General features: G+C 35.6%; 1 protein-coding gene across 2 annotated transcripts in view; it reads right to left on the reverse strand.

Annotated features, from left to right (window-relative positions):
* Nucleotides 1-1,703: 1,703 nt before the first annotated feature.
* CDC27 (cell division cycle 27) overlaps nt 1,704-25,466 on the reverse strand; it is a 33,858-nt gene continuing 10,095 nt past the window's right edge. Inside the window, exons 4-19 of one of the 2 annotated variants that reach the window (XM_014075950.2) lie at nt 24,665-24,790; nt 22,957-23,054; nt 20,112-20,266; nt 19,793-20,004; nt 18,312-18,426; nt 17,208-17,323; nt 16,936-17,035; nt 14,919-15,126; nt 14,243-14,412; nt 12,381-12,533; nt 11,905-12,113; nt 8,474-8,591; nt 8,064-8,192; nt 6,362-6,436; nt 5,030-5,210; nt 1,704-3,057 (exon numbers count right to left, since the gene is read on the reverse strand). In XM_014075950.2, the coding sequence (XP_013931425.1) occupies nt 2,975-3,057; nt 5,030-5,210; nt 6,362-6,436; nt 8,064-8,192; nt 8,474-8,591; nt 11,905-12,113; nt 12,381-12,533; nt 14,243-14,412; nt 14,919-15,126; nt 16,936-17,035; nt 17,208-17,323; nt 18,312-18,426; nt 19,793-20,004; nt 20,112-20,266; nt 22,957-23,054; nt 24,665-24,790 (2,248 nt within the window). In that variant the 3' untranslated portion in view covers nt 1,704-2,974. Of the gene's footprint in view, nt 3,058-5,029; nt 5,211-6,361; nt 6,437-8,063; nt 8,193-8,473; nt 8,592-11,904; nt 12,114-12,380; nt 12,534-14,242; nt 14,416-14,918; nt 15,127-16,935; nt 17,036-17,207; nt 17,324-18,311; nt 18,427-19,792; nt 20,005-20,111; nt 20,267-22,956; nt 23,055-24,664; nt 24,791-25,466 lie in introns of both variants that reach the window. The other variant, XM_014075949.2, reaches the window with a different exon arrangement.

The raw sequence follows: 25,466 nt of genomic DNA on the forward strand, positions 1-25,466 counted from the left end.
TTTATTTCCTCCATTATCACCTAACTAGGAGTGCTAATATATGTAGTAGTGAAGACATCCGGCTAGAAATTGGGAAATTGAATTATAGTCACATCTTAGGCATGAAAGTAGTTGGATGACCTTGTTCAGTCAGTTTCTCTCAGTCGTGGGAAGAAGACAATAGCAAATCATTTCTTTAAAATGTGCCAAGAAAACCTTAGGGACTTGTCAAGTCAATTTCCAAGAATTGAACATAATTGAAAGGAAAAATAGTAGCACCATAAAGGAATGAATGGGAGAGTGGGCCAAAAGCAATCTAGAAAAATATAATTATTGAATTACCTGGCAAGCATCAGAAAGGACCAGGAAAGATACATTCCCCAATCTATGTCTCAATGCATGTAATCCATGAAGGAAGCTTCTGTCCTAGCTATTGAGCTTGAATCCTGACTGAAAAGGATATGGTAATCCATTCCACCTAGGATAGTCTATAACTGTAGTTCCACCACATTATCAGGAATCAAAAAGGAAAGGTTGGCTGTAGCTGCCACAATTTGCTGAATCTGAAGAGAGCCTTGTTTCAGGTTAGACATAGCATCCACTTAATACATTTTATGGCATCTTTTTGCTAAAAACAGCAAAAAAAATTGCAAATTGTAGACATGTGACTGCAGACATGGAACTGGTCATAAATTTTGGACACCTGGAATGCAGACACATGACCATTGGAGGGGGAATTTATATTCATAAAATTTTATGGGTCATAAGTAGTTGTTTTTTTAAAAAACTCCATTGTAACTTTTATTTGTAATTTACTAGCTTTATGTTTAATAGTTGAATGGGACTAGAATGTCAGTTAAATAGGGATAGGACAGCGAAGTACAATTACAGTCAAATAAAAGTTTACCCTCAGAATAACAGTGTTGGAAGGGGAGGGGTCTTCTAGTCCAACCTCCTGCTCAATCAGGAAACCTATACCATTTCAAACAATCTCTTCTTGAAAACTTCCAGTGTTGGAGCACCCACAACTTCTAGAGACAAGTTGCTCCACTTATTAGTTGTTCTGTCATGAAATCTCTCCTAGTTGGTTCTCTCCTTGATGAGTTTCCATCCATTGCTTCTTGTCCTGCCTTAAATTGTTTTGGAGAGTAGCTATTGGAACACTGCTGTCATGTTCCCCAGTCCTTCTTTTCATTAAACTAGACATAGACAATTTCTGCAACCAATTTGCTATGTTTTAGTTTCAGTCCCGTAATAATCTTTGTTGCTTTCTGCACTTCTTCTAGACTCTCAACATCTTTTTTATATTATGGTGACCAAAACTGAATACAATATTCCAAGTGCAGTCTTATCAAGACATGATACCATTCACATGATCTTGATTTCTCTGTTAATGCAACCTAGGACTCTATTGGCCTTTGTAGGCTGCATTAACAAAGGGAACAAAAGGTGAAATATTCAGTGTCTAATTTTCAAGTCTTTCCATTCTTTCATACATTACAACTCCTCAGATCGCATCTTAAACTTCCTTAGCCTGGATTTTGGGTAGCTGTAGTGACTCTTAAAAAAAACAACTCTGCTCTTACCCCCTCTAACATGTGACGTTTGCATTTTAGCTATCAAAGAGCCAGTATTTAGACAATCGTGTCTGTATTAATATTTATTAATGAAGGTCTTTTAAAAATAGACTAAAATAAAATATGCAAAAACTTACCACAATACAATTTTATGAAATTTAAACCATTTTATTGTGCATAATTTTCTCTTTAGCACTGTAAGGTTATCATACACTTTCTTGATGGTCTCTGCACAAAAGCCAACCACCTTTGTTGCAGGAATGCTACAAAGGAGGAGAAAACTGGCTTTGGTAATACAGCCTAGCTTCTTTCCTCAGAGAAATAGCCATCTGGGGGTCTATATTCCTACAAGACATTATAGAGGAAGTACTCAAAACTTACAGGATAAAAAAACCCTAACCCAACCGCCCCCTCCCAAAAGACAGATAATTGCACAATTTTTTTTGCATCTGTTCATTCAGACAACACTTTACAAAATAATTTTTGAAGGGGTCACTGCTGTAAATAGATGGGGGATGCACCACCATTGTAAGGTTTGATTGGATTAAGGCTTCCATTGTCATCTTGGCATTCTGTTATTGTGAATTTATTTCATTGCATTTTTCAACACTGCAAATCTACACATTTATTTCTTTTCTAGGAATTGATAATTGCAACAGCATTTTGATTTTTTTTTTTGAACTGTCAGGTGCAATTGCAAGGAGCACATGATGAGCAACATCATGTTACTGAGCTGAATGGTATACAAATACAAACAACTGATGCTTTGGAAGTTAGCCTGATGAAGTTAACTTCTTGGTGGAATACTAATGTATTCTGTGGAAGTCTCTATTCTGGCAAGTTGATAAATCTAAAGGAGGGACATTGGATTTTATATTTTCTGTAAAACGTTCACAAGAGAAAATTTCATTTTAAGGTCATTTATATTTTCTGGCATTTAATTTACACTCGAATAATATTCAGAAATGTCTTCAATACATTCCAGTCCTGTACTTCCACAATTATCTCTGAAGAGTGTGGAATGGAGAAGCGCAGGTCTCTGCTTCTTGGAAAGAGCCAAACTAAGACTCTTCTGGGGACAGAGCAAGTAACTGCTTCATCAGTTACTTTCCCATATCTCCCAGTTCCTGTACAGCAAATTTCATCTTCCATGATAGGTTTGTCAACAAAAAGGAGATTTTAGAAAAAGTATTTCCTCTTTGAAGAATCATGTTTACAAAGATGAAGTCAATAATTCAGACTAAAATTATGACCCCAAATACACTGCCATTAATTCAGAATTAATTAAAATCTGATGAATGATGCGCCTGGGGTATCAGTGGAGCATTAAAACAATGCTGGCTCTGTGGCAGGAAGGGAAAGGAAGAATCCAATAGAATGAGTCAGTCAAACATCCAAACTCAGAATCCACTTGGAAGTTAAAATTCATCACTTTCTACTGCATGGAGCTGTGTGTCATCTGCGTCAGTCATGCTACTGGCCTGAGACTCATCTGTGCCAACTTTTGAAAAGAAAAATACACAAGAATAAGATTTATTTATATTATTTGCATATCTCACAAGCTACAAAAATGACATTCTATAATAGGAAGACTACTTTTCCATTATACTTTTTATATCTTATTTATACATTGTTCCAACCCAGTTTTTGGAGAATTATATATAATTATGCATTCAAAATGTACCCTTTTCTTTCAAATCTCAAATACTATGCAATTCCCAAACTTATGTGCAAAATCTTAGAACCTGAATTGTGTTTGAGTGAGCTGGTCCTATTTGAATTCAGTCTACATAGAGAGCTTCAGGTTCAATTCTATAAAGCAGTTTTTCAAATAGTTTTGATATATGTAGTAATTAGATCAAGCATTTAGCATTTAGGCAGCACAAGAATTGTAAATGATTTTCACCATAAATGATTTTTGCTATAAACTACACAATCAACCTGTAAAGCTGGTTAGATTCATAATCCCCACAAGATAAACCTTGTGGTAGGGGAACTAATAGCTTACTTAAAGCTACCTGGATAGTTAATTTATTACAGTTTTATTCCTTCCTTCTTTCACCTCCTTCCCCATATAACTTCACAGCAGCATATTTAGAAAGTAGTATTAGATTTATATTGGAATTACTCTAAGCTTTTCTTTCCCTAAACCAAGACTCTGAACATTATATTACACCACATCAGAGAAGCCAAATTTTAATTAGTGTTTCTGGATTCATAGCTGGTTTTCTAGTCCCTTTAATGTGCCCGCAACTTTAATGTGCCCAGCAACTTTAGTTTTTTTTTCTATACCTCTTATATGAAGTGAAAAAAAATACAGCCTGGTAGTCACATATGATCTACCATCGTCTCTTTTGTACCACCAGAATCCCTCTTAAGTGGGTAGAGCCAAGCATTGAAAACTATTTTTATTTTCCATTTTTAAAGTCGCGTTTAAACAGCAAAAATGTATTTTAATATTTGCAAACCTTAGGGTACTCATCTCATGCTTTTAAACTCTTCAACCCTCTTTCCAAGTGAATCCTCACCAAGTCCACTTTTAAAATGCCCTCAACAGACCACACAAAATTTTGTGCAGCTATGAGACTGATATAAGTTACATATCCTCATCTTAAATGATCATCTCCCAAATTTTTAAAAATGCCAATTTTTAAAGGATAAGCACTAGTGATTCTAACTTTTCCAAGCTTGGTGGTATTGTGCTTAAATATTGTGTATTATTTAGTAAAGCCTTATGCAAAAACTTAAGATAGGAGATCCTTTTAGGAGATTGATACTTCAGACAGCTCTGGTGCTGCTCTTATATGTTAGGTTTTTATTAAGCAATGATCAGATTGCTTTACTAGTCCGAAGTGTTATAATTTGCATGCCCAGCTACATAGTTATACCCAATCAACCAAAGTTGGCTGATCTCAAAAAGCTAAACAAAGCTGATCCTAGTGAAGAGAAGATCACAGAAAACACCAGGGCTGTAGGCTAGACTGGAAAGTAAAAAAAAATATTCATTCCAATGGAAACCATTTCTGTAACATTCCCAAGATGACCTCATGGATGCATCCATAAAATCAGCAAGAATTCAGCTTTATTCAAGGAACTGTAATTTTTATCACTTGTTTAAATGAGTATTTACTTTACAATTGTTTTAATTAAGAGAGGCAAAGAGATAACAAGAAAAAGAATGTTATGATATTCAAATAAATTTGCCTGCTATAGATAGGATGGGGACACTTAATGTTCAAAACGTCTTTTCAGACTTAGAAAAAAAATAAGGAAGCATTTTCAATTATTTCCAGTCATGAGATAGAGTGACCATAAAAAACCTGCACAAAACTAGGGTCTATGCTATATAAAATAGCTGCAGTGGTAAACTTCAGGATTGTTGCTATGACAGTATTTTCAAATTACCCAAATAGAAGGTATCTCTTTTTACCTCAAGAGAAGAACAAATAAAACAGCCAATATAAAAAAACCACCTGACTCATATGGACAGCATTCACTGATCTGTTCTTCTTGTGTTACAGGCTCTTCATCATCGGGTAGGTACCGCTTGTCAATGGCCTCTTTGATCTGGTTATTGGCGCCTTTTGGATCCAAGTCCATTGCCCAGGAAAAGTTCATCAGTGCAAGATGGGTCTGCCCCAACTTTTTATAAACCTAACCAAAAAAAGGGTATACTTAACTGGGTATGAATTTTTACTTTATATATTTTATATCTGATAGTAGTGCTCTTTGTAGGCAGTTTTTACTTAGATAATTATCTGTCATTCCCCTACGTGGCACTTATTCTCCTCAAAGATTATAAACAATAATAATATTTTTTGAAAATCAAACATGCCAAAAATGGAGAAATTGCTATATCTAGTAAAGAATACTAATACTATACACTAGTACCTAGCAACTGTCAATTCTGGATGAAGTTATACTCCCCACCAATCTACTAAAATAAGGAAGAACACAGTACACATTACATATGGGATTATCTTTAAATATTAATCATAATTCACATTTAATTTGAAAATGGAGTTCTGCATTGCTAAGTAGGGTTGAAGTAGGGAAAATATCTCACTAAAGTAGACCAGACGGGAACACCAAAATCATGAATGTTAAAACTATTTTTATCACAGGGTTATAGTAACAGAATCTTGCAAGTCTGACTATGCCTTTCTCCTTTCTGTCTTTATCCTAAAGAGAATTAGTGAATGTCCAAATTGGGATACTTTCTCAAATTCCATTCCTGCCTGGGCTGAGATTCATCTTATTGATGTCCCAATGTCCTTTGACTTATGATAAAAAACTGGTTGTTTCTCCTCTTCTTCAAGATTATTTTCATAGTTCACTATAGATCCTTGAACAACATTACTATGTTATAGTCTATCTTTGGGTTCCATTTAAAACACAAAGGTTTGTTTTTAAAAGTCTTTCCAACTTGAAAGAATCAGGCTGTCTCAAGAATTGCCCATTATGTGGTCTCAACTGAAAAATCAATGGTGTCAATTTTCCAAACAAACTTCACCTCCTACTCTTTTGTTTTGTAAAGCAATGCCATATCAAGCCTACATAATCAGCCTGCACAATCAGATAGGCAGCATAAATGTTCAACCATTCCCTTACTATCTCCACAACTGTACGTGGGACCGAGAGGTGATTTTAAAGTCAGGAGGTGAACTAATGCTAATCACAGTTGGCAATACTGCTGAAACACAGTACGGTACATTTGGTGAACATTGCATAATATTATTATCAACATTAATCTTGTATGTTTTTACAACAATCATTCAGAAAATAATACTCAAAATTGTTTTTACCTTTCCTATCAAAAAGTAAACAAGAGACTCTTTGGGAACAATTTGCTTCAGTTCTTCAAGTTCTTGCAAAGCATACTGAAAGGAAGAAAAAAAACCTGAGTATCTTTTTCAAGGGACTGCAGTAATATAATTTAAATATATGCATCAATGAAAAGATCTATTCTAGTGATGGAGAACCTTTTTCCCCCTCGGGTTGGGGGAAGCACAAGTGCACGTGCTATTGTGCACGTTTGCGTGCCCAACCCCATAACTTAGTGCCCCCCCTCAGCTGTGTCCCCTGCGCATGCGCACGTGACCACCACCACACCACTGCCCTGCACATGGCTTTCTTGGAGCTTGGGGAGGGTGAAAACAGCCTCCCCCTCCCCAGAGGCCCTCCAGAAGCCAGAAACACTCTGTTTTCCGACTTCTGGTTTGTGTGTTGGGCCTTTTTTCGCCCTCTGGAGGTTTCAGGGAAGCCCCCTGAAGCTTCTAGAGGGCAAAAAATGCCCGAAAATGAAGGCCGAAATCAGCTGGCCAGTGCAGGCCATAGGTTCACCATCACAGGTCTATTCAATACAATAAAGTCAATTTTAATATCAATGTCTGATGCTTTGTTATTGTTTGACAAATATATTTGTTGTGGTACACATATAGACTTCGCTTACTGACTGCCTTGTTTAGTGAAATTACAATGGTGTAAAAAAGAGTTGAGACAATCCACATGTTTATGACCATTACAGTGTCTGTAGTCATGTGACTGCCATTTAGGTGCTTCACTTCGCACATTTACGACCAGCACCACATCCCACAATTATATGATTGCCATTTAGCTGCCTTGCAACTGGTTTGTGGTATCTAAAGTTAATAAGGAATGTGGATTTAAAATAAGGGACAGTTATGTGACGTTTCATTTCATGACTAATGATTCACTTAATGACCAATGAGAAAATGAGATTGTAAGCCCACCATAGTAATGTGATTTTCTGCTTAAAAACTGCAATGCTTAGTGATGGAGTTGCCCGTTCCAATTGTACTTGCTAAGTGAGGACTACCTGTACAATTTGGTTACAATGGACCTAGAAAACCAAGAGTTTAGTCTACTGTTCACTCCCAAATTTGAGATATAATAATGGATCAAGGAATTCAGGAAATTCTTGAATAGAAGATATATTCCATTTCTCTATCATTTAGGTAAATCTAGAAGTTGTAAAAATATTCAAAAAATGAAGTGGCAACAAACAGAAAGTCATCATGATTATAACTAAGATAGAATTAATGAACTGCTGGAAAAGTTTCAGATACTTGGTCAGCTGACTAAAATCCTAATAGATTTTTTTAAAATTCATCTTATTATATTTTGATTGCAGGGATTTAAAATGATTCCTATGAAACTACTTTTTATTTAGGACCATTATAGTAGTATATTCTCTTTCTCAAATTAGGAGTAATGTTTAATCATAAATCAATATGATATCAAACAATATTCTTTTTGACAGAGCAAGTAGCTCTCCTGGAGCAGTGAAACAAATTTTTAATCACCAGCAGAGAAAAAGTGTTCTTATGGTCCTCAAAATCTAAGGCTGCAAAGAATGTTCTGTGGAATAAATCTTACTAAACTATGTGAAATATATTTACGATTGTTCTGTATGCATTTTACAATTGGCTTAAATGTATATGGCTAGTATTCAGTTTTCCCAAAGGAAAAAAAATCATTACTCACTTTGTACTTCTCATTGGCAAATAATACCGAAGCTCTGTGGAATTTGCAGAGGGGGTTCTTGGGATCAATGTTAATGGCTTTGTTCAGTGTATCCAAAGCTTTCTCAGATTTCTTCAGAGCATGCTGAACCTGGAAAAAAAGGAATATATTCATTCATTCATTCGTAGATTCATTCATTCGTAGATTCATTCATTCGTAAATTCATTCATTCGTAGATTCATTCATTCATAGATTTTCACCGGTGTAGGTATGCTGGTCTTGTTGTATTCAGGTCTTTTCCCAGGTAAGATTGAGATTGTCTTGGCAATGTTTCAACAAGGTCTCACTCGCCATCTCAATCACATACATACATACATGCTGGTCAATGTTCATATTATACATCAAACCTGTATTAGATATGATTTACTTACAACTCCAATGTGGCACAACAAGACAGAACTCTGAGGATTAATTTGAAGTGCTTTTTGGAAATGCATTTCTGCAAGGCTGAATTTCTCTTGCTTGTAGTAAATCATCCCCAATCCATACCTAACATTGAAAACAAAAACAAACAACATCAAAAACCAACGATGTATATAATATTACTACTAAAGATCAAAGAGATCAGATTTATAGACAAATTGTCTTATGTTAACATTTAGGAGAGCTTAATGACTTATTTCACAAAATGTCTGCTATGATAGATATGGTTAAAAACATCAATTTAATGAAAGATAAACTGTCAAGGCAAAATTTTAAATACAAAACAAGAATGAATTCTATGTGGATAGTAGTGATACACAAAAGATATATTAAAAACACTACTAATACATCCATAGAACGAATATATCAAGTGAAAATACAAGTATCACAGAGACCTATAATTTTCTAGCCTTCAGGAGACTTTTTCTCCTGATCTCAATTTACTTTTTTCCTGTTTATACAATAATACCGTCACAAGCAATATTATAGTACAACACATGTAACACCAAACTTGCTTGGTTTTTCTAAATTAGAAAAATAAAATAAAATCAGGAGGGACTGCATGCCTTATAATCAAAGAAATTTTTTATGTTGACAGTAGCAAGAATTTTATATGCATAAAAATGAAAAGACACATTAATTTCTACAATGGAGGAGTGAATGGTAATGGTGATAGAATTAGTGAACATGGCAAAACTCTTTTAATTAAAGAGAAGAATTTAGAATTCATTAGAATTTATCTAATTTTGTTTCTACTTGAAAATTTGATTTTAGGTTTTGATGTTTAGAAATATTTTGTTATTATAGAAATGACCTGAAATATGAAATGTAAAGCAAAAGATTGAGGGCAACTTGTTTGTGTGTGTATATGTTTTACTGCACTGAAAAAAAAATCTGAAGCTCCCACTTTTTCTGTTTCTTTGCACTTTTCTCTTAGTTTTCTAACTTTTGTTTTTCTGTATTTTTATTTTATTATGAAACTTAATAAAACTGTATTCAAAAAAGGAATTTTGCAGATGTAGATATATCTTAATAAGATAGTAAAATATGGGGTATATAACACAATTATTTGGATGAAGAAGTTGAAATGACATTTATCACATTTACAAATAACACAAAACTGGGAGGTATGGGTAATATTTCCAAAGTATAAAAGGAAGTATTTTCAAGAAAATCTAGACAGCCTTGAATAGTGCAGGAAAATTAAGAATTTAAAGGAAGTTCTACATTTGGATTGGAAAACTGAGAGGCACAAATATAGAATGGGGGAACAATAATACACATGGAAAGGATTTAGATATCCTTGCTGACCACAAGCTAGAAAAACAAATACCATCTTAAAGTGTCTTAGAATTCTGCCTCTGTTATACAAACAAAGAGGATTGAAACATTGCTTAAATTCTGGAAAAGATAGATAATATTTGGAAAAGACTCAGGCAAGTTCTTCCCTGTTTATTGGGGTATAAGAGAGAGGGAGATAAAACATAAGCAGGCTTGTGAGATTCATGTTAGCCCTCTGGGGCAGATCAGATCAGGAAACAGCTCTATAGGAACTGTTTATTATGTATGTATGTATGTATGTATGTATGTATGTATGTATGTATGTATGTATGTAAAAAGCTATAATAGCAGAAGCATATACATATATTAATATACTACTTCTCTCTTCAAGAATTAAACCTTATTAAATGGTTAACATGGCTGCAGTGCAGACTTTTCTTGATATTATCAGGGTGTCAAAATGTCCAAGATTATATATGAAATGTACCTATAGCAGCATTCCTACATAATTAAGAAATTATTGCCTCACATTAAAAGATAATAAAATGCAACTGCAATGTTATTTACCTATCACCCCTAATTCTTACTGACGGCACTCAGTCTCAACAAACTCTGAGATGGAGTAGTGGAGGCAAGAATGCCCTTTAGAATCTGAAACAATCTTGTGAATCTGCAGATACTTCAAGTGGCATCACCTCCAGAGATGCAATATAGATATAGATATATCTCAAGCAATATTTTTGAAGAAGCTTAATTAAGCTTCTTGGACTAGAAGACCTTTAAGGTCCCTTCCAACTCTGCTATTGTATTGTATTGTATTGTATTGTATTGTATTGTATTGTTCTGATCCCAATATGAGGAAGGGTCACCTAACACTTTAGTAGATGATGCCATCCTTAGTTTACTTCTAGGCTTTAGGAAGAAGGAACTCTACCAGTGTTTTTTCTCTGCATCAAGAATGTTTTTCCTTATCTGATGTGAACTGGTAATCCGTTCTGCCTGCTGTGCTTTATTCCATATTGTGGAATATTATTATTTCAATTAGCTGATATATACTGTATATTGGTTGGCAACCCCCTCCTTCCAGCAGTCCCTCTCCCACACCTCCATTCTTTGATGATCATTTAGTGCTGGGCCACCTGCCATGACTTACTGTATTTTTAATTGTTTTTACTGAATTCAGTATGTCCCTTGTTCAGTCCAATCAACAAGAAGTGAAATGTCTTCAAAAATATCAAGAAAATGTTAGCTGCCATTTGGCAGTTCAAATCTCACCAGCTCAAAGTTGATTCATCCTTCCATCTTTCCGAGGTGGGTAAAATGAGGACACAGATTGTTGGGGGCAATATGCTGACTCTGTAAACCGCTTAGAGTGGGCTGTAAAAGCACTATGAAGCGGTATATAAGTGTGCTATTGGTATTAAACAATGAGGTGGATGAGTGAGAACCTCCATAGACATCTCAGTTCAATAGTAGAATAGTGAAATACAAGCACTGACAATTTGTTTGCATGTTTAATAGGTTCAGTAGAAAAAAGTGAAACACTGATCCTTTGTCTTGACATGAGTTCTGCCATATTTCACCTTCAAAGAGTCATTAGATTATTGGTTTCTATCATCAGAGCTGCTCTGCTGCCTAATACAAGCCTCCGACAATCGCTGACAGGAAAAAAGCCTCTGTCACTCAGCTGCACAGCTAGGTCCGCAGCGAGTGACAATGCTCCTTGCTTAATATAAGCACTCCCCCTGCCTGCAAGATCTTAAGAATGGCATGGGTTGAAATATGAAAGTTTTAGTAAGGAAGAACAATATAATCAGAGAAATACAACTACACGTCCAGCCCAGAACTGGCTGAGTCTAAAAACTGGGGAAGAGCAGCAAGGAGGAAGGCTTTATAATCTGTAGACTCAGCCCTATTGGTTTCTGGACAGAGTGAACCCTATGTGACTGCTGTTGCCACCAATCGTGGAGAAAAGTAAAAAAAATTTTTTACTCCAGAACTAAGTTATATCAGGGAGGGAAATGAGATTGTTAAATACTATGAGGGGTAAATATATTTCCAACCTTCACCCTTTTTATTAATCAAAAATATTTCTCACCAAGCATTGTAGTGCCTTGGATTCATTCGAATTGCATTCCTAAAGCAGGATAATGCTCTCTCAAGTTCCTCTGTCAGCACAAATTCATGTCCCAGGAGTGTATAGGCATAAGCATAATTTGGATCAACTTGAATAGCTCTCTGGAAAAACTTGATAGCAATATCATGTTCCCTTTGCAAACTGAAGCAATTTCCTGCAGCACACCATGCCTAGAAGAATGAAAAAGTAGAAGATATATCACAAAACTATGATTACTCCCTCTTTCTACTTTTAAGTGGTATAATAAGAGGAATAAGAAAATATTAATAAACTATTAATTAATAGTTACCATTTAAGTGCTCAGTCACATAAGAGTTTGCAAAGTAAAATACAGTAATTTCAACCTCAAATTTGTTTATTTAAAATTGAAGGAAAGAATCAGAGGCTAAACTGTAGTAAAAAAAAAATGCCTGCCTCAAAATAGCCAGAAATGATACCTCTGGTGAATTTTTATCCATCTCAGTCAAGTCTTTTGAAAGAACTGAAAGAGCTACATCTTTCTGCAGATGCCACAATGTGGTTGAATAGATTTCCATGCCTTCTACTCTGTAGTTTTCAATCCTTCTTACTTCAGAGAATATTCTCTCAGCCTATGACAGTAATGAACAAATACTATTTAATCAAACATGATCCGTTTTTTGACATAACATGGGTACATTTAGTTATATAGCTTTAAATGAAACAGTTGGTTCTGATACAAGGGTATAATTTGCTTAATAAATTAAATGTTTCATCTTAAGAGGAGTGTGATTCATTCTCAGCAAATTGTATTTAATAAAATGAGACAATATCCATCCCCCCCCCTTTTACATAGAACCACATAGCCAAAAATTGTTTCTGTATTAATTGACCCATTTAGAGAGTATCTAAAAGGAATTCATGGGGTACCCTGAAAGCAGGGCATGGTAGGAAATGAAATAAAATGCAACAACACTTATAAACAGCCATTTAAATTTTTGTTTTTATTTTGCAATGCCACAGCGGTGATATTTTGGTAAATGCTTGTAGGATACTGAAATTGGTGGCCCATCAGTAATAACTAGCTGGCCAACTGTCTAGGCTGTTCTGAATAGCATTGATACTGGATTAGAACGGCACTGTATGAAAGAACTCTTAGTATATTGACCCCCATCAGATATATATATATATACACACACACATACATACATACATACACACACACACATACATACATACATTTGTATGTGTATATGCATGTATGTGTATACACACACACACAAACATCACTCTGATGGGGCTAATATACTAAGAGTTCTTTCAAGCATAAAACTTCTCATTAGAATTACTAAAAGGTACCGTATTTTTCAGAGTATAAGACACACCTTTTTTCCTCAAAAAAGAGGCTGAAAATCTGGGTGTTTCTTATACACCGAATACAGCAATTTTTGCCTCCCGAAGCCCCGCCCCTTCACCAAAATGGCTGTGCAGAGCCTTATGGAGGCTTTCAGAGAGCTCCTGGGGGCTGGGGAGGACAGAAATGAGCAAATGGACTGTTCCCCCCCCCCAGCCCCAGCAGCACTCTATAAGCCTCCGTAAGGCTTTGCATGCAATTTTTTTGATGAAAAAACGGGCCTTTTTTATCATTTTGCCACCCCCCACCCCCTAGGAGCCTCTGCAAGTCCCCCCCCACAGGCTATTCATGCCTTTTTTTTAAAAACGGGCAATTTTTTGGAGGTTTGCAGAGTGAAAAACATTTTTTTCCCTTTTGGAAAGCTCTTTAACTGATTGATGAGAATTAGATTAATCAAGTGCTATGCCACCAGAAACAAAGTCTTAGGTGCTGCAGATTGTCAGTGATTTCCTTCTCCAGCACATGGATAAATACACCTGGAAACATTTACCTACCTACCTACTCTCTCTTTCTCTCTCTCTCCCCTACCTACCTACTGTATTTTTCTATCTGTCTCTATTTCTCTCTCTCTCTCTATCCCTTTATCTACCTATCTACCTACCTACCTACCTACCTACCTACCTACCTACTTCCTTACCTACCTACCTACCTACCTACTCTCTCTCCCTACCTACCTACTGTATTTCTCTCTCTTTCTTTCTCTCCTCTCTATCCCTCTATCTACCTACCTACTTTTTTTAAAAAAAATTGCCTCTTCAAAACCTTGGTATGTCTTATACTCTGGTGCGTCTTATGCTCCAAAAAATACGGTTATAGAGCAAAGAAAATTTGAACTATTTTCAGTTTATGTTTTGGGGTCAATTTTTGTACAATTCACTGCAAATACAGAATGTAGTATCCCCCAAAATTATTCTATGGCCTCTTTACCTGCATATATTCTGCAAGTTCAAAGTAAGCTCTTCCAATATGGCATAGCACCCAGCCTGTGTTGTAGTGATGAGAAGGCAAATGACTCAGTATATGAATGGCTTCTTTACAATTGTAGGAACACAAGGCTAAATATCCTTTCCCCATATCACGAAGAAGGCTCATCAAACCTTCTAGGAAAAAAATGCAATAAATACACAGGAGAACAAAGAGATATACTTGCTTAAAACTGCCACTGGTGATAAATGTGACACATATGCTCAAGAAACCTAGATAAAATGCCAACAGTTTGAGTTAACAGAGCATAACTGTGTTCTTCCAGTGAATAAGGTGCTGAATATAACTAAAGAGATCTGGTCCAAATCCAAACTTTGAGATATAACTTCATACCCAAATATCCTCTGGATCACTCCATGTTATCTGTAAAAATTCATGATTATTACCCACTACTGTTGAATTTTCTTTCAATTAAGAAAGAAATTAAGATTGTGAACATCATGGCAACTTAATTAGAAAGAATAAGAATTTTAGAGGAACTTGCACTGTTCATTTTAACTCGATTCCAACAGGTATTTTCTAGATTTTTCTTGCTTTTGAATTTTACACTATCACTGTCTTTTACTACTACTCTTTACGTTTACTACTCTGAAGGAATTCTCAGAAATATTCTACACACCTGCTGCAGCTTTCTGTAATGTAAATGCCTGGATTTGTGGCGTTACTGAGGTAATCTTTCCTTCTGAAATAATGGACGAATCAAGTTTGGTGATTTCCAAACTGTCATTTATGTTTGGCTGTGTGATCCCTCCTTTACTGGTTTTACATTTTGTCTTTCGGTTTGCAATTTTTGTTGGAAACTTCATTTTTAACTTTTTACTATTTTCCTATGAAAGAAGAAAAAACATTTTAAAGAATCTTTCCTAGCAGCCAAATAGCAAAGTATACCATTTAAAACAGAAATTTGAAAAGCAATTCACGGTAGAAATTTAGAGGAACTTCATTTTGGTTTGGATGGGGAACCTCAGCCCAATTAGGTTTCATTTAATTTCATGTAGTATGGTATTGAAATATGTACTACATAATTAACTGCACTCATTTTGGCTTTTGCCTGATTAATTTTACCAAGGCTTTGTGAGTTTTGATAAAATTTTATGGCTTTGAACTAATTATGTGATTTCATACAACATATATAATGGGACGAGACACCAAAACACATATTACCCACTTTCTATAATAGCATTACTTAAGTTTGTAGAATAAAAGATGCCCATGATATCTTTTCATCCAGTTTTTAATATTATAGACTCTCAATTCCACTCAAGAAAACTGAACTGGAGCTGTTCTACAGTACATCAAGAATATAATTTAGTATGGACTGAGTGATTATACTGATGTGAGAGAGGTGGATGGCTCAAAAGCAGAGGATGAAATGTTACTGAATAAAGTTTCTTCAGAATGTTTGCAATTATAGCTTTACTAGACTTCATTATTGGTTTAATGGATTTTGGTATTTTTACCAGTGATTTCAATATGAAAGATGCTTTGAAAGGATGATAGTTCTTCAATATCTTCAACTGAAATATATCTAAAATACTTACAATTTTTTTTAGAATATTTCTCTACATCTGAAGTAAACGATAATCTATCATATGAAACATTTGTAATGAAGTTGCATTGCCCTCATGTTGAAAGTACTGAGGCACTTTCAGATTGAAAGGATTACTGGTGACATCATCTTTGCCAGGGGGATGCCCAATTAGGGGCTCCTTTCATGTCCCCTGGCAGGAACTGGAGCGAAGGACGGGAGCTCATCCTGTCCCATGGCAGCAGCCGGGTCTCATATGCAGGCTTGCTGCTTGTCAATCCAGTGCCCTAATCACATGAGCCACCATGCTCCATTGTAATAGAGTAAAAATAATGGTTTGTTTTACAATGAAAATTAATAAATTAATTTGTTGTGATATATGTTTTCACAGCCTAAGGCACAGGTGTTGTTTTTCCCATTCGTGGAGCTGGGGTAGCGTGGCCTACACATGATGCGTCTGGCCCACAGACCGCCAGTTTGACATCCCTGGGTTAAGGCAATGTTGCTTTAACATATCTGGACTTCAACTTTCAGAATTCCAAAGTCAGGGAATTCCAGTTCAAGCCACACACCTAAGTTGCTGAGATTGGGAAATACTGTTTTAGAACATACTTGAAATCAATTCTGCTTAGAAAAAATTGATATCAATATGAAAGCGACAGTCCTGTTTTAATTGTGTCTGTAGCCCCATTAAATATTTCTGCTACTGCCTATTTAGGTTCTGAATTTCTTAAAAAATATTAATCAATGAGAGGGCACTGACCTTCCTAACCTTCTGGAAAAGACTAAGGACCTAGCTCTGCCAATTAAGTTGGAGCACCAATTGGGGATGAGAGTATCACAATGGAGATGGTTGATCAATTAACAACAGATCCCACCACCCTACATCTTGCTACCACCCTCTTTTAAATGGGACATGGTCTTCTGGATTTTATATTTTAAGTATATATAGGCTTTATTTTTTACAATTATAAACCACCCAGTGTTACCTTGAGGCAAGATAGGTAGCAAATAAATAAACAAATAAGCAAACAAACAAATAAAGTAAGTAAGTACGTATGTATGTGTATACGTACGTATATACATACTTTGTAGAATTCCAATTTACCTTGGCTGTAGAACTATCACTGGAGAACAAACGTGAACTTCTTCGGGGCAGCACATTAGGGGGAGCAGCAATAGTTGGGCTCAATACCTGAGGAGTTGTACTGGAGAGAGAAATCAAATTTCTTAATATAATTTATGTGGATAGGGTTTCAACTGTGTTTCTTAACCAGAAATACAGGAAACATGACAACAGCAGATGCAGCCTAGGAAGGAAAACATATATCTGGGAATAGGAAGAAAAATTATACACCAGGTTGGGAAAACATTGCATACCTCGTCTGTGCACCTGAACTTTGGGTCTGGGCAACAAGGATTGGTGTTACTTCCCGACTATTACCACTTTGTGAGAAGACCGACTTTGTTCCAGCTTGATTTATTCTGGTAACAGTCTATACAAAAATGTATCATAATGTTAATTATGCATTATATTTATAGCAATTGCAGACTATGACATGACTTTCACTGGCAGAGATAGGGTAAATCTGCTAAATATATTTATTTTATTAGTTCACTATATTACCTAGAGAGAAGAATGTTAAGTAGAAAGTGATATGCATTTATTGCATGGTTAACACCATAAAATAACCCATTAGCTTTGACAAACATCACACTGTTAGAAATGTTCTTTTCTTCGTATAGACCCACAACTATGGCAGACCAATGACAGATAATTGAATTGTGCAGTACACTCATAAGAAGTGGGCAATCCTACATACTGTCAATTTCAGTAAAAATCCTGAGAGAATAACTGTGTGATGGATTATAAGCTTCTAAAATAGAATAATCAATTAATCTATTTTATTAGAAAAATGTTACTTGCTGATGAGCTTGAATTTATAAAGGCCATCTTTACAATTGTGAAAACATAGTGAAGCTGATTTCAATTTGTTATTAACTTCACCAATCTATACATAAAGTAGAAGCATCCATTTTATAGAGCAGGAAAAATTAATTAAGGAGAAAAGACAAAAAAAATGGTTTTACATTAATTCTGCCATTAAATAGTTTTCTCTACCATATTTTGAATACTTGCTATGAATTCCCTTTTATGAGCTAGCATTTTAAAAAAGCAGCGTAAACATGAAAGTTTACAAGATTCTATGATTTGTAAAGATAAGCATCTTAATGTAATTTAAAAATAAAATTCCAGTTTCTACATCTTGGAAAAATGTACATTAAAATATTTCCAGATCATCTTTATAAGGTGTCTGCATATTTCCCCTAATATTATGTTTACTAGGAAATAATAGAGGGGAAATACACAGAAACTAAATATCACAAAATGACTTTGACATTTTTTTTCTTGTAAGGAACAATTAGCCATAATTTTACATTTCCTTCAGCAACCTTAGATGCACATCCATTGAGACAAGATACCTTCTTGGAAGGGGCTCCTTGAGGTGGCACATCAATTACGGAAGAAGAATTTGTGCAGTTTTGTAAATAAGATCCATCTCCGGGGCTAGGAGTTTCCAATGGCAATATTCCAAAACTGAGGAAACAGACAAGAGCATTTCAATATATATATATATGTGTGTTCCTAAAGAAAGAGGGAGCAGGAAAAGAGCATTTTTGAAAATAAGAAAATTTTGCATCCTAAGACTTGTACATGCACTGTGAACTACCTTTCTTTTAAGAATAAAAATTTACAAAGTTCCAGCTATATATGCATTAAAAATATAACTTTAAGATGATAATGTTCAATTATATGAATCAGCTCCATTTTTTGTTTGTTATCAAAAGGGGATTTGTTATTTTTCACTTTTGGATTAATGATTTGAGGCTATAGAATATTTTGTAGGAAAACAACCATTCTAATTAAAATGATGAGAGCCAGTCTGGTGTAGTATAATGGTCAAGGCATTAGGCTAGAAGCCGGGAGACTATGAGTTCTAGTCCTGCCTTAGACAAAAAGCCATCTGGGTGAACTTAAGCTAGTCACTTTCTTTCAGCCTGGGAAGGAGGCAATGACAAACCACTTCTGAAAAATCTGGCCAAGAAAACTGCAGGTACTAGTCTAGACAGGCTCCAAAAAGTTGAACAGATTGAACAGAAGATTGAATAGAAGAAAAAAATGAAAAAGATGTAACTTACTCATTTTAAATAAATGAAATATAGAAAAATAAAAATTATTCCAGCTCTGAATAGAATTCAGATAAATAGCTAATTTATTGTCATTTATCTTCAAAATAATCATATCAAGTAATTTCGCTGTGGGGAAAAGCAAAATCGAAATTTGCAAGTAGTCTCTGGGTGATTATGAAGCTTGTCAGCAAGAGTTTCTGATTTCCACATTTAATCACAGCAACAACAAAAATATTTTCCCACCTAAATTAGGTTGCTGAAATGAAGAAAGCTTGGGGGAATCAGGAATGGGCTATGTGTTCAATTCAGCTCTGGTTCTGAAAACAAATTTGAAGGCTTAGAATATGCTATTTCCAAAAATTAGGTTTCAGTTAATAGGCAAATTCAAATGAATACTTGGAGGTAGTGTATATACCTGGGAAAATTTGAATTGGGTTGCACAACTAATGGGTCATTTATTTTTGTGTACTAGAGCCCACATTAACAAATCATTAAACACATTTATAAAGGTTATTTTCAGACAATGATCTGTTTGTCATATGCAGAAGGAGAACAACAATAATAAATAACTGACTTCAAATTACAATATTTAGAAAGCAACTGAAGTATACACTGCATATTCTAAAATATTAAGGTTAAGTAAGTTCTCTATAAAAGCATATGCCAGTCTATATTAATTAGCACACAGATCTCTCCCTACCAGGTCTCTACTGTTAATTCTTTTAGCAATGCTTCCTAAAAGAAAATGGAGAAACAATTTTCAAATTTTTTACCTTGGTGTTAAAGGGCTCAGGGCAGCTGGTCCACCTAGAAGACTCCTGCCAGTTTTTTGTTTGTTCTGAGCCTGTTTTGTTAAAAAGGCAGTTCCTGATCCAAGTGATACAGCATCTGGTGAAATTACAGCCGAGTCAATATAAGAAATGGAGGAATCTGTGTTGGAGGAATATTTAGAGTTGGAGGACTCCAGGTTGAGTCTGTTTAATTCCTGAAACAGAAAAACATTTTTTAAAGACAATACACATTTTTCTAAAGAATATGAATAGTATGAACTATAAATATGGTGGTGATTAAGTATGACTGGTATAAACATACAAGTGTGTCCTGTGGTGTTTCCATAAGAACGGTTTCTGGCTGTCTGTGAATTATGTTGTGATTAGACACCACTGTTGTGCATGTGTTAGGCAAGCAGCTGCTGAAGTTCTGTATAGAAGTTAACTTGAACGTTTGGTCAGGGTCTGGCTTCTCACCTGTAATGAAAATGAAAGGGATTGGGAGGCACAGCAAGATACAAAAAAGAAAAAAAGGAATGCTTTAGACTGATCCTACTTAATACCATAGCATGGAACATATATTGCTATTAAACATTGTAACAATCAATAGTTAAAATAAGAGAAGGTAATATAGCATCAATCAGACATTTTGGACTATAGTTCATATTACCTCCCCATTTTTGTGCATTCTAGCAAATGAGGACTACAATGAAGGGCACAGTTGCTTACTTTTGCCAGACCTATCCAATTCAGACAAAGGTAATACATTTTTTAGTATAGTTTCTAATGTTTGATCTATGGTAGTTATATCACTGATAAATAGATGTCTAACTAGAAAACTTTTTAACGTAACAGTCTATTACTCAGTAAAGGGAATGGCTAGATTTGCAGCATTTATATTCTGCCCATTCAAATAATAGATAATAGTTAACTACTAATAATATAAGTTAATGTATTCAAAAACTAATATAGTCAAAAATAGTTTAAAACATATACTATCAGCAATATAACATAAAGAAAAATTAAAATAAAATGAAATTAAGCTAACAGGAAAAAAAGTGAAATGCAATTAGAATTAAGATAAAGCAGAGTTAAAACCAGGAGTACTCATCACGTACTCCAAATACCCTGCAGAAGAGCCAAGATTTTTCCTGCCTTTATTATTTTTATAAATAGCTCAGGGCAGTGAACATGTTTAGTAGGCCTTTCTCTTCCTATTTTCTCTACGACAACAACACCGTGAGGTGAATTGCGGAAGCCAGTTGGCTCTTATGCCTAGAATTCACACTTGCCTTGTTTCTAGTTTTGTGCCTTAACTACTACACCAAACTGGCCCTATTTCTATTCGAAAAGTTTTGAAATTTTGTAAAAGTCATTCCCTTTACTAAATAATAGGCCATTATTTTAAAAAGTTCTATTCTAATCTGATATCTACTTATTTTTATGTTCTCAAATAGAAATCTATAAATGATGAAATTTTTTGTAAACCTATGGCTATAGTTGCTTCAAATTCAATTGTGAATACAGTTCTGATGGGAACAACTTTTGCCAAAAGCACCAAAAACTGCTTCAATGGCCATGGGATTACTGTGCTTGATTGGCCTCTCCATTCTTCCTCCATACTCTGGGTCCTTGGTTTCCAAATGAGATGCAAAAGTTGCTCTCATCAGAAAAGAGGACTTTGGACCACTGAGCAACAGGACTTTGGACCACTGTGCTTCATTAAGTCCAGGGTCAACACAGCCATCTACCAGGAGATTTTGCAGCACTTCATGCTTCCTTCTGCAGACGAGATTTATGGGGATGCTGACTTCATTTTCCAGCTGCCCACACTGCCAAAAGCACCAAAACCTGGTTCAATGACTGTTTGATTACTGTGTTTGATTGGCCAGCAAACGCGCCTGATTTGAACCTCATAGAAAATCTATGGGGCATTGCCAAGAGAAAGATGAGAGACATGAGACCGAACAATGCAGAAGAGCTGAAGACTGCTATTGAAGCATCCTGGTCTTCCATAATACCTCAGCAGTGCCACAGCCTGATAGCTTCCATGCCACGCCGCATTGAGGCAGTAATTGCTGCAAAAAGGGCCCAAACCAAGACTGAGTACATATACATGCTTATACTTTTCAGAGGTCCGATATTGTTTTATGTACAATCCTTGTTTTATTGATTGCATGTAATATTCTAATTTTCTGAGATGGGGGATTTGGGGTTTTCATGAGCTGGCCTACAACCATAGAGCGTACGTCCAGAGCAGCCACTGCCGGAAAACTTGGTTTGGAAGCCACAGAGGTGGCGGCAGTGGCGGAGGTGCCCTGGCTCTGCGGAGAGAGCTGGGCCAGGCATTGTGAGGCTGGCAGGTGCGTGAGCGAGAGCAGACCAGCTGCTTGTGCAACCCCCCTCCAGCTGTGCAGAGCGCCATTCACTGCCATTTTGAAGGTGCCAAGCTGCTGGAGCCGGGCGGCGGCGAACAAGCACTCACGTGGCTTGGCAATACCCCTAGGTCAGTGAATGGCGCTGTGCCCGGCTGGAAAGGGGGTTTGCCGGGTGGCTGCTCATGAGTGTGGTTGCTTCCTGGCTGCTGTGTTATGCTACTGCGACAGCACAACACAGCCATTCGCCCATGAGGCTGTGCCCGGCTCTTTGGGAGCCCGCTCGCAAGAGATCAGCTGCCCGGAAACCCCAAAACAATAAATCTTCCCCTCATAATAAGACCCAAGCCATATTTTGTGTGTAAAAAGAAAATAAGACCCTGTCTTATTTTCGGGAAACACGGTATAAATTGTCATAACAATTAAAAGCTTTTTGTTTTTTATTTTGGTCTTTGCCTTGTTTTTTCCTATTTTATTATTTTAAAAAAAGTTTTACTTTATTTTTCTGGTGCTCACGAACATGCACCTTCCCCTCCTTAGTGCAGCATACAAATTGTCTGCAAAATGTTTTCATCTGTCTTTTAAAATATATTGCAGCATACATTTTCTAAAACAATAACTCACATTTTTGTTCAATTTTAGTTTCAAGTAAGGCAAATCTCAAAGAAAAATATTTATAAACATTTGCATTTTTTTCCAGTTCATAACAGAAGACATGAAATTCTCTCTTTCCCATTCCTAATCAGAATAATTAATACAGATGATAAAAAAATTGAATTGAACAATACCTACCTATTTCACATAGTGATTCAAAAGGAGACCAGAGGAAGGGATTTAAACTAAGGCTCTTTTGGTAACATTCAGATCCTTTGGCAAGCCGATCTGTCTTACTGTTAATGAAAAAGAAGACAGAAAACACAGAAGGAAAAGAGTTCAGCAGAAAAGTAAGAAGTACCAACCATTTTCCATAGACTATATATTATTAATTTTAGAATTCTCCGTTGCACTTGGTTAGCTAGATATTGGACAGTTAAATAGATATACAAAAATCTGTACATTTCTTACTTACTAACTTGCATATGTTACATAAACTTTATGCAAACTATATACTCCTAAATATTTGCCACATTTGTTAAGTGAATTGCCGCAGTTGTTAAATTAGTAACACCATTGTTATGAATCTAGCTTCCCCATTGACTATGCTTGTCAGGCCACAAAAGGTGATCACATGATCCCAGGACAATGCAAGCATCATAAATATGAACTGTTGACAAGCAAGTAAATTACAAGTAAATTACATGATCATGATGAAGTTGCAATGGTCATAAGTGTGAAAAATGGTTATAGGTCATTTCTTTGAATGTCAATGTAACTTCAAATGGTCACTAAATGAACTGTGGTAAGTTGAGGACTACCTGTATTCTATATACATTGGTACACATCCACATGTATATATGTTGTTGGTCAACAGTTCTTGTTTTTTGAAGAACTGGAAAGTTCCTACATGAGGAGTGCACGTCCACAGAATTTGGAAAAATCTAAACATAATAATGTTCCAATAAAGGAGAATATTTGTAATTTAGGGTTGAAATGAGGGGTCCTTGGTGCTCTCGGAGCCTGATTGTTTTCTCACAGATATTTCATTACCCAAACTACATACCATAATATCACCAATGCTAGTTTGAGTAATGAAACATCTACAAGAAAACAACCAAGTTCAGATAGCACCAAGAACTGCTCAATAATAAATTTCTAAGAGAAACATTTCTGTATTACTTATATATATATCCAGATCACTGAAAAATATGTTGAATGTTTCTTGCATAAATGGATGGAAGGAAGTGTCTATATCTGGAATTTTACAATAGAGGTAGAGGTGATTATTTATAAGTAAAGATGTTTCTTTTTAGCTAAACAAGCTGTGTAACTACAATCCACAGAATAAAAGTGGGACAAAATGTAATAATAAACACCATTGGCATTGACAATTTAACTGTCAACTGCAAAAGGCCACTTTACTTTGAACACCTTACAACCTATGACAATATCTCTAACACCATTAAATATTAACATCTGTCTATTCCAGATCCTTTGAAGAACTTAATAGGTGGATAAAAAGACCAAATGCAGTCTGAACATCTAACACTGCAACGAAACATAATAAAGCAAAGATTCCACCAATAGTAATAGGCAGCTTGGATGCAATCTCGAAACATCTGGCACATCACTCGAACACACTTGGCACATCAACATTGACAAAATCACCATCAATCAATTGCAAATGGCAGCTTTAAGTAGAACAGCTTACAAAAAACAACGTCTGCCTACCTCAGGTCATTGGGAAGAACTTGGTAGGTGGATAAAAATGCCCAATCCATTCTAATCTGGTTGGCTGACTGTGCAACAAGCCATAATAATAAATCTACACACTTGTAAGTTCTCCATATTGGGTGAGGATAGTGGAACAACAATTTATCCCAAAAAAGTAGAGAAGCCATACCAGTACACATGGCCCAGAAGGGATAGTGTGAAACATGCAGAATCTCCAAACTCAGTTACAATGTCCTCATGACTTTTCTGTTTGTTAAAAACTCCACCAGACAGAATCTGTTCTCCTTCTGCGAGTCTGCGTGAAGAAAATAAAATAGAAATTAAGACAAATAAACAGAAGAACATAATGAAATAAGAGCAATGAAAATGAGATGAATAAAGGTTTACTTCTCAGTTTTCTTATTGACCACATGGAATCCTCAGCTGTTGTTAATGGAAAGGAACAAATCCTCTCTCATGGAGTTATTATGAGTTTATTACTTTACATTTAAATAAATATTTTGTCTATCCTGTATTGAGCTTGCAGAGAGCAACTTCTCGATGCCTTCTTTGTTAAATTGTATCAGTAAGCTATTCTCTATTGCTGCCACATTCATTTCAAGAAGGCAATAAAACAGCCCCGTGGTAACAGAAATTTGCTAATAATTGGATATCAAAACATAATCATTACACTTCTTCTAGGCTTTGGAGCAAGTGGAAGTACTCAGACATATGTCAGCAACTGCTTAGACTAGTTATATTTTTTCTTAGCACTGTGCTGCTACACTTCAAAACTCCACAGAATAGAGCTACTCCTCTTCTCCATGGAGTTGTCAACTGGTGCTGCATGAGTCATCTCATCATTTTTCCTTTAAAATCTGAACCACTTCATAGGCTACTTAATATTTTCAGCTCATCTAAAGCAGCATTGTAGAAATGTGAGATGTATATTTTAAGATTGTACCATACTAATTTTAAAAGAATATTTCTAT

This window comes from Thamnophis sirtalis, unplaced genomic scaffold (genome assembly GCF_051295495.1).
Source record: "Thamnophis sirtalis isolate CommonGarterSnake01/CBP01778 unplaced genomic scaffold, rThaSir2_p1.2 scaffold_4, whole genome shotgun sequence".
Lineage (NCBI taxonomy): Eukaryota > Metazoa > Chordata > Lepidosauria > Squamata > Natricidae > Thamnophis > Thamnophis sirtalis.